The 9,982-nt window shown below is 33.5% G+C and overlaps 1 protein-coding gene across 1 annotated transcript; it reads left to right on the forward strand.

Annotated features, from left to right (window-relative positions):
• The first annotated feature begins 2,710 nt into the window (after nt 1-2,710).
• On the forward strand, nt 2,711-7,440 carry LOC147384593 (protein INVOLVED IN DE NOVO 2-like). The gene is made up of 6 exons (XM_086425395.1): nt 2,711-3,625; nt 3,934-4,115; nt 4,988-5,077; nt 5,608-5,895; nt 6,374-6,589; nt 7,045-7,440. Exons 1-6 carry the CDS (start codon nt 2,722-2,724, stop codon nt 7,267-7,269), a joined length of 1,905 nt encoding a protein of 634 aa, XP_086281521.1. The 5' UTR covers nt 2,711-2,721; the 3' UTR covers nt 7,270-7,440.
• The last annotated feature ends 2,542 nt before the right edge of the window (nt 7,441-9,982 follow it).

Here is a 9,982-nt window from a genome sequence, read left to right on the forward strand (position 1 = left end):
TTGTCAAAATTTTCAGTTTTCACGTGGTGTTTGTCCATTCTCCATCTTTGGTTATTGCATATTATTAAATGACTACATGGTGGAAACCTACATGGCATGTTTCCATTAATTTCTCCTTAATGTATGGACAATTTTCATTTGTGAACTTCACTGTGTTAATCTTTATAGAGAGTGTTGGAGTATCACTGGGTTGGAGTTTATTTTTATTGCCATATGTTTATCAACTGTCTAAGTCATAGATTGGGAAGGAATTAGTTCTCTAGTTAGTAATTGTGCAAACCTTTCTTCGACTCGGTATTTCTCGGATTCCCTAGATTTTAGCTCGAGATTGACTTATCCCGACCTCTCAAGTTAAGTGGCTTGTGTGATGCACATCTCGAGGTAACACGTTCATTATAGATGAAGAACCAATTTTGTTCCTTAGAACGTAATCATTGGATTGTATTCTTCGGTAGAAGCCTAGGGTTTTATGATCTAATGGGTCCTCATGGATTAATATCGTCTCAATGGTCTATTATCCTTATTTTTTCTTGAAAGCTCATCTAAATAAATGATGAGGATTCTAGAAATTGTGAAATACTGAGGTTGTAATCAATTTTTGACTATTATAAATCTTTCGCCTACCCCAATTCAACCTACCCCAAGAAGAAGATAGAAAGTGTTATATGGTTCGAGATTTTTTGATCCTATTTTTTAGGGTCCCCACATGGTTTTGCAATTTTGCATGAAACTTAGCACACATATAGAAACTTGTGTAGTCTTTTTTATTTGCTCTCTTTAAAATAGTCTACTACATTGTTTAAATAGAAGAGAGTAGTTGTTAAAACCTAAAGGACTTCTAATTTGACTCTACCTTGTACCCCAAGGTAATTTCTCCTATCATTCCTGAAATAGAAATTTCCCAAGATATTAAATTTTATAATTCGACAAATACTTTTCTACAAAACTTAAAATACCTAATAATAAACTTCTAAAACAAGTAGGATTCAAAACAACCTAAAATAAAGAAACATAAAATACTCTTATATCCCTAAAATTCATCAAACCCATTAATGAGCTACAAAACCTAATAAATACCGGCTTATGTTTTTTATGTCCTAATCAATACTAGTATATTATGATTCGTAGAGGTAGATCTGGGTTTTCCGCAAGTTACTCAACTCTACTGCTACACCAGAATGCTCATTGCTCCTCCGTGGTGGCACCGATGTGGTACCTGCCAATAAGCCTCCAACGACCAAGTTAGAATTATAGAAGAAGAAGAAGAGATTACTTAAACTTGAATCAAAGGGAATCTAAAGGATCCTTCCTCCAATTTATAGGATTCCCTAGTGAATAGGATTTCTTTTTGGTTCCTCTGAATCAGGGATTTGATCAAGGAAGATCCCTTGATCATAGGGATCCTAACCAAATTAGTACTATCCTTATCGTATCCCTAGATTCTTGAGATTCTCCTAGAATCTCAGAGCCTAATCAGCACGGAATGAAATCCGTTCGCATATACTGATTTACTCTACCCTACCACCAAGGTAGACGTTCATCTTTGTCCTACCCTCCTACTAGGTAGACCTGGACTATCGGCCTGATCTGAGTACCACCACATGCCTCCAACAATTGCTTCTCTGTTTGTAATCCATGTCTTTATCATGACACGTGTTGGGTGTTGATGAAGAAGCAATTTTTCCCTCTACAATTCTAGTATATTATGATTTGTTTATGTCTTAGTTGTGCAATGCAAGGGCAGGTGTGGAAGGTTCCAACAACTTTGGTTTATCTATTTGTGGGAAAAATCATGGTCCATGGTACAGTTGGTACCATGGCATCATGCTATTATATTCCTTTTCTAACTTCTCAAGTTGAAAATTTTGATTCTTATCGTGTTATAGATTAACCACGGTAAATAATTATCTTAGTTGTCAATTTTACCATTTTGAAGCATTGTAGGCTGCTTCGATTAAAAGAAAAGAAAAAGCATTATGGACTATTTCACGTTTTGGAGATCATTTGAGTCAATAATGATGTAAGACATCTACAATCTTAATTAGATTTTTCGTAGGATTTCTATTTTATAATTATGTTAGAAGTACAATTTCTTATTAGTTTCTAATTTATTTTAAATTTGTTTTTATTATTTAGGCTATAGTAAGAAGTACTTAGATGTGTCGAATTTGAGTTCTAATAGATTAAAAAGTTAGTATTATGTTATAGATAGGTTAGGAATATTAATTTTTGGTATTTTAGTAGGATTTTAAGTTGTTATAATGGAATTATCTATATAAGTAGCTCCAAATCTGAAAATCAATAATCAATTCAATTATCTTTTCTCTTTTAATTACTTTTTAGTTTTATGCTTTATTTTCTTTCAAACTATTGTTTATTTATCAATTGAATCTATTGATTCAAATTGATTTAGAGTGTTCCATTGAACAGAACTTATCGAATCTATTGATTCACATGCTTCCGCTACATCAATTAATCATACCAATCAAATAATCATACCCATCTTAACTATAAGTTCTTTAAATTGGATCTTTACAATCATCCTATTGAGCAACTTTTGATGTAGAAGATTTTTCTTGGGATCCCCGTAATACTTTTGCTTCTGGAGCTATTACTTCTTCTCATATTCCTCTCCTAACATTTGTTGTTTTCTTTATCTAACAACTTGCTTGTGATATCCAATCTACTTATTTTCATTTTGTAGGTGTGTTTAAGATTGTAATGGATCACAGTTCAGAAGAGGATTCAGATATAAGTGAGTCTGAGATAGAAGACTATCGTGTTAAATCTTATGAAGAAATGAAGAATGGAAAATACAAAGTGAAAATCTCAGATGAGATTTTTAGATGCCCATTCTGCCAAGGGAAGAAGAAACGAGATTACATCTACAAGGATCTTCTCCAACATGCTTCTGGAGTGGCTAAAGGCTCGCAGACTAGAGGCATGAAACACAACGCGAACCACTTTGCATTGGCCAAGTATTTGGAAAAAGACCTAAGTCCTATTGGGGTTTCATCACCACCTAAGGTTGAGAGTCAACCTCCCACTGAGTGTGACCATGATGAGCTATTTGTTTTTCCTTGGACTGGTATTGTTGTTAACCTTCCGATTGAATGGAAAGGTGGAAAATTTGTGGGGGAAAGTGGTTCTAGGCTAAAAGACCAGTTGGCAAAGAAAGGATTTAATCCTGTAAGGGTCCATCCTTTATGGAATTACAAGGGTCACTCTGGAATTGCAATAGTGGAGTTTAATAAAACTTGGCCTGGATTCAATAATGCAATGTCATTCGAGAAAGCTTTTGAGGCGGATCATCATGGTAAAAGAGATTGGCATTCGAAGAAACACCTTGGATCCAATATTTACGGATGGGTCGCACGTGATGATGACTATAATTCTTTATCAATTATAGGGGAACATCTCAGAAAAACGGGAGATTTGAAAACAATTGCTGATATTGTAGCTGATGAAGAACGGAAAACAAGCAAACTCGTGACAAATCTGGAGAATATGATTGAGGTGAAGAATAAGCATTTGAAAGAAATGGAGTGCAAAGTCAATAAGAGCAATTTATCTCTGAAAAACATGATGGATCAGAATGATAAACTACATCAATCTTATAATGAAGGTATCTACTTTTATTGGACCAAATTGAGGATATCTAAGATACTTAAATTTCCCAAATTTGAATTTGTACGTTTGAGGATTTCTTCCTACTTGTGCATCTAGGAAAAAAACATCCTACTCATACTCTTTTTCACACATGAACATGTTAGGGCATTTTGGTTATATTAAAGATCACATTCCCTGTGAAAAATATCAAAACGCCCTCACATGGATAGCCATGAACAAATCGTACGTGTAAGATTATTTTTCTTTTTGGTACAATGTATTCATGGCTACATATTTATCTTGTGCTTGTTTTGCTTTCATCAGAGATAAGAAAGATGCAACTGAGTGCAAGAGATCATTTTAAAAGGATTTTTCATGACCATGAGAAGCTTAAATCAGAGTTGGAATCTCAGAGGAAAGAGCTTGAAACGTGGAGCAAAGAATTGGAGGAACGTGATGCTCAAAACGAAAGTGAGAGAAGGAAACTCATTGATGAGAAAGAAAAGGTACTCATTTCCCATTTTTCCCTGTTCAAGGAACACCAGTTTGATTCTTTGGACCAGTTGCCATGTTTTTTCAAGCTATTGAACGGAAAGTTAGGATTGTAAACTCGTTGGGATCAACTTTTTGCCTTAAACATATTGGTAGGTACCATGAGATGGTGCTCTCCTCCCTTTGTGCCACACTTGGGGAGACTGAATTATTTCCATTCTCTAATTAGCACACATGTATTTCTCATGTATGTATTTGAGTGAATTGTTTATGCTATGCATCAAATCAACTATTATTACATTTTCAGTAAGATGTTTGCTATCTTTTCCTTTTCCTTTTTTTGTCTTTTTTGTTTTTGTTTTTGTTTTTATTTTTATTTGTTTTTATGTTTAAAAATGGTATGATACTATTATATTGACTAACTACCATCCCAATTATTTGTAGCCGGCAGCGTGAACCCAATTTATTAACTAACTTACTAAGTTGGTGCATATATCTTTTTTTCTGTAAGAACCCGTTTGGATAGAAAACAAAGTATAAAGTAGCTAGAAAAAAAATAACTTTCGGAAAAAGTAATTTTTGGAAAGTAAAAAGTAATTTCCTTTTGTTTTTTAAAAAAATTAAGAATTTTTACTTTTTAAAAGTAATTTTATAAAAAGAATCTGTAAAACTTTTGAACTTTCAAAAGTTAAAAAATTACATTTTATGTGTATCAAAACGGACTCTAATTGTTACATGAAAAGGGATAATTAATGTGGACTAAGCAGTAGATGTAGCAGTTTATGATGGCCACTTTATGTAGATTCAAAATTAATCTAAAAGATGCTTGACAACATTGTTCTTCTTGTTTTTTGTTTGTTTTATTTCTTTTTTGTTTTCCTTTTAGAATTCCAAGAAAAATAAATCACTTCAAATGGCAACTTTGGTGCAAAGGAAAGCTAATGAAAATGTATTGAGGCTGGCTGAAGATCAAAAGGTGTGCTTTCTATGGTTAGGAATTGAAAAAGTTTATAATGTATGAAAAGTTATAAATAAATTAGGGGACGGTTTAGCAGCCCTAAAGTTTGCCAAGTTTGGTGCCAAACATTTTTCAAAATAAGGGTTAGAAGCTTTGAAATGAGCTGATGTTTTGTGAGGATGATCTCTATGATGAGGAGATCATCCTCACCAAAAATCAGCCTATTCCAAAACTTCTAACCCCATCAAAAGTGATTTACAAAAGTTAGACGGTCCACGATTCTTCAACTTGTAAACTAGGGTTAGAAGTTTCAAAATGAGCTGATTTTGTGTGAGGATGATCTCTTCACCGTAGAGATCATCCTCACAAAAAATCAGCCTATTCCAAAACTTCTAACCCCATCAAAAGTGATTTACAAAAAATGTTTGGCACAAAACTTGGCAAACTTTAGGGCTGCCAAACCGCTCCCAATAAATTAATATTATTGTATATCATATTGATTACAGAATTCACGCAATTTATCATTTAGTTGTGATTATTGATTTCAGATAGAAAAAGAGGATCTTCAGAGAAGAATCATTCAGTTAGAGAAGCAACTGGATGCAAAACAAGCATTGGAGTTGGAAATTGAACGGCTCAAAGGAAATTTGATTGTTATGAAACATATGGCAGGTGACGAGGATGAAAAAATCAAGAACAAGGTGGAGGAGATGTTAACAAACCTTAAAGAGAAGGAAAGTGAACTTGAATACATGGAAGAAACAAACCAAGCTCATCTTGTCAAGGATTGTAAAAGCAACAATGAGCTGCAAGAAGCTCGGAAAGAATTGATTAATGTAAGTTTTTCTATTTCTTTGGGACTGCACCCACTTTATAACATTTTGTAGTGTTTGGAGAAAAAAAAAATTCTACTTGAATATTAATTGTAATTTTAGAGTAAGTCTAGTTTTACTAAGTTAATACGATTTCAAATCTTAGTAAGGGTTATTGAGCTCACCTTTTGGCATTCAAAAACATGATCCGATGCTGCAGGGATGTAGATTGAAATTGGAACTTTGGAAAAAAAAATATTCAAAACAAAAGTTATTTTTCCCCATTGAATTTTAATTTTAAATTTGGGAGTTCCGTAGGAGTTCAGCAGTCTTCCATTTAGAAAATTTTGGATGAAACCAAAAAATCAAATTGAGTTTTTCCATGAAATCTAGAGTGGTGTGGTGTTGGATTGCAAATTTGGCAATCCATTTGAGCATGATGACCCTTAGTAAGGAAATTCAATGTTTACTGGTTTAAAGACTATTTCACTTTGGTTTGTAGGCTCTGCTAGAAACGGAAACATCTGCTCGTGCTATTATTGGAATCAAGAGAATGGGTGAACTTGACCCTAAACCTTTCCTCAATGCAAACAAGCGGAAATATTCTGCTGAAGAAGCACAGCAGAAATCCTTAGAGCTGTGCTCATTATGGGAGGAATACCTTGGAGACCCTGAGTGGTACCCTTTTAAAATCGTTGCAGTTGGGGATAACCATCAGGTATTCTCTTCTCACTCTTCTTCCACGGTCGATCTTAAATGTTTTACTTCCACATTTTCTTTATTACTCATATGCATGAGAATATGTATAAACATACCTGTGCCCATGTATGCAATCATTCTTATATATTAAGGGAAAGAAAACCACACAAAATGTACAAACTCGGCGGACCAGCTGTCCAGCTGGTCCCATCTAAGATTATACTAAACAAAAGATTCACCACATAAGCATGTGACAATGACATTGTACAAACATTTCTTTATAATACTTTTCCCCTACAAATTCTTATTGTGTACCAAATTTGCTCTTATATTCTCCTCATCTAAATTCTTTTTTTTCTTTTACATCTTCTATTCCAATACTTTGATCTTTTGTCTTCCTCGGGACTTCTATGCTTACCTATAGAATATTTTTTCAAATTGTTTTTCCATTCACCATCTCCATTGCTAATGCAGATAATAATTAATGAAGAGGATGAAAAATTGAAAGGTATAAAGGAAGAATTGGGGGATGAGGTATACAAGGCAGTGTCAACTGCCTTGCTTGAGATGAATGAATACAACGCAAGCGGCAGGAAAGTAATACCAGAACTTTGGAATTTCAAGGAAGATAGGAAAGCTACCTTGAAGGAGGGTGTCGCTTTTATACTGAGGCAATGGACACATAAGCGCAATAAGTAACAAAAAGGAGGGAAGTTTGTATATAAACTTTCGCAAGGTTGATTTTTGAAGAAGATGTTCAGCTCAATAAGCTTGTTTCGCAAGGTTTATAGTGAATAATACTCAACGCAATACTTACATATATAGTCTATTTAATATAGTTTTCTGATCAGTAAAATTTAGTCAGTCAACTGGAGGCTTGTACCTCATGCATGGGGACTGATTAGGAAATACAAATAATGAAGGTGGCAGCAGAACTATGGAGATCAGGTTGATATTATTAGTATTACTATTTGCATTCTTCTACTACTTTGAGGGTAGGGGAAATGAACATTTCATATATTCCATTGCAAAAGCGTTAGTTTGATCAAAATTCTACGGAATTTTCCTCCCTTCGTATATGCTGTGAGGATTTGGGCTGGCAATGGGTTGGATAATATCTGCTTACCTGACTCATTCTACTCGAGTTATTCGGCTATGGGTGCAAAATTCCTTATCCGATTAAGAATTCGGGTAAATTTATCCACAATTGGTGAGTATGTGCATCTTAGTTATTGATTTTCTTAAAAAATAATAATTCATCTTCTTCTAATTTTTTTGCTTTTGCGGCCGCACAGACGAACCACCCTGCACGTGACAGCAGTTAAAAGATTCATCTTCTTCATAAATAATAAAATTTTAGAAGAGGTGATCAATTTTAAACTCTTATGCATAGTTTATATGAAAAATTGAAGAACTTTATGTAATATATATTAATTTTAAAATGAAGGAAAACCTTTCGATCGTTTATAGTATAAAAATAAATAACAAAATAAAGAACATTTGCTAAAATTTAATATTTTGACAAAATCATCAAAGAGATAGTATTCAATCATTTCTTATTAGTTTCTAATCAGAGACCAAATTCAGAGGCATATTTCTAACTTATCTAAAATATAAATTGTTTGGTTTTAAGTTGTTAGAAGTTGTGAATAAAAAAATAATCGATAATAAAACACAACAGTTAACTCCATTCTCTTTCTTTATCTCGGATTAATATTTAATCTTATTATGAATCTCAAGGAATTTTGTTTTGAACAGTTAACTCAATTCCCTTTCTTTATCCCAGGCAAACTCCAAGCTATATAATAAAACAAAGCACTAGTCCTCCCCCTTTGTCTCAATCTTTATCCTTTAAAAGATGAGTTAGGATTTAATCTTGCAAAATGACAACTTTTTTTTTTTTTTTTTGGCTTCTCCTTTCCAAAAATATGACGCCCACCTTTATTGCATTTGTTGTTCTCCAGTTCTACCCTTTTTCAAGAATATTAAAGATGTCATTATATAATGAAAACAAAATCATGTGTTATTATTATTATTATTATTATTGTTATTATTTTTTTATTTTTGCATTAAAACATAAATTCGGATTTAGAATATATATTACATGAGAAAATTGTTTTTTTTTATTGGTTTTTTAATGTCATTGAAATAAAATAATGAACCAAACAAATGGAGGGAGGGTCTTAATGCTCACTGAGAGAAATCAAACACCGTGTATGTAGCAAGTCTTAATTCTTTAAATCCTGGAACCTCCCTCACAACGTACACACGGGGAGGAAAAATCCCATGACATTTTTGCGCTTCACATATGACATAAGTCTTCACACAGAGTAATAGAAGAAATACAATGATAATAATACCTCAACTCCATTGTTCTATAGCCACCTTTAACTTTTGTACTTCTTAATGAGTCCCCTTTTTTTTGGTACAAAACTTTAGTTTGACTAACTTTAAATTCTGTCATGGGGTTTATACTGAATAATATACTAAATGTGACATCTCAAGCCCGGCGGTTCACTCTGCTTTGATACCTCATCCCCCAACTCTTCTTTCAAACCTTTCAATTTGTCATCCTCATTATCAATTATTTCTTGCATTAGCAACAGAAGTAGAAGGAAGAAGATGAATTAAAAAAATGTATTATTAAAACTGTGTGTTATTTACAAAATGTTTACATTGATCTATATATAAGCATCTAACCAACTGTATAAACTGAATTAGTTAAAACTAACTATCTAACTACTTTGACAACTAATCAAAACTGATCAAACTAACTTAACCAACTGTATAAACTGAATCAGTTAAAACTAACTTCTAACCACTTTGACAACAAATCAAAACTGATCAAACTAACTTAACCAACTCTATCTAAGAGCCCCCCCTCAAGATGAAGGTCGAGAGAAAACATTTAAGACATTCATCTTGGAAAGTAAGAAGAGAAATGGAGCAACTCCAAGGGCTTTGGTGAACAAATCTTCCTTTTGGTTGTTAGATGATACATGCATTGTGCGAATGGAACCTTGCGGTATCTTGTCACGAACAATGTGACAATCTATTTCTATATGTTTTGTGCATTCGTGAAATACTAGATTTGCAGCAATTGAAAGAGCTGCTTTACTATCACAAAACAGTAAGGCTGGTTGAGGATGATGGATTCGAAAATCCTTAAGAAGGGAGAAAATCCAAGTAATTTCACATGTTGTTGATGTCATGGAGCGATATTCTACCTCAGCAGAGGACTTGGATACAATAGCTTGCTTTTAAGATTTCTAGGAAATTAAGGAATCTCCAAGAACAAGCAAAAACCAGAAGTTGATCTTCGAGAATCAATACAACCGGCCCAATCACTATCACAAAAGGCCTTCAGCTGAAAACTAGAAATAGCAGGGAAAAAAATTCCTTGTCCTGGAGC

This window comes from Akebia trifoliata, chromosome 15 (assembly GCF_017979445.1).
Source record: "Akebia trifoliata isolate Shusen 1 chromosome 15, ASM1797944v1, whole genome shotgun sequence".
NCBI lineage: Eukaryota > Viridiplantae > Streptophyta > Magnoliopsida > Ranunculales > Lardizabalaceae > Akebia > Akebia trifoliata.

Coding starts and splice junctions, on each gene's coding strand:
- LOC147384593 (XM_086425395.1), top strand. CDS start 2,722: ATGGATCACAGTTCAGAAGAGGATTCAGATATAAGTGAGTCTGAGATA. Junction 3,626..3,933: donor ACATCAATCTTATAATGAAG/GTATCTACTTTT, acceptor TGCTTTCATCAG/AGATAAGAAAGATGCAACTG. Junction 6,590..7,044: donor CAGTTGGGGATAACCATCAG/GTATTCTCTTCT, acceptor TTGCTAATGCAG/ATAATAATTAATGAAGAGGA.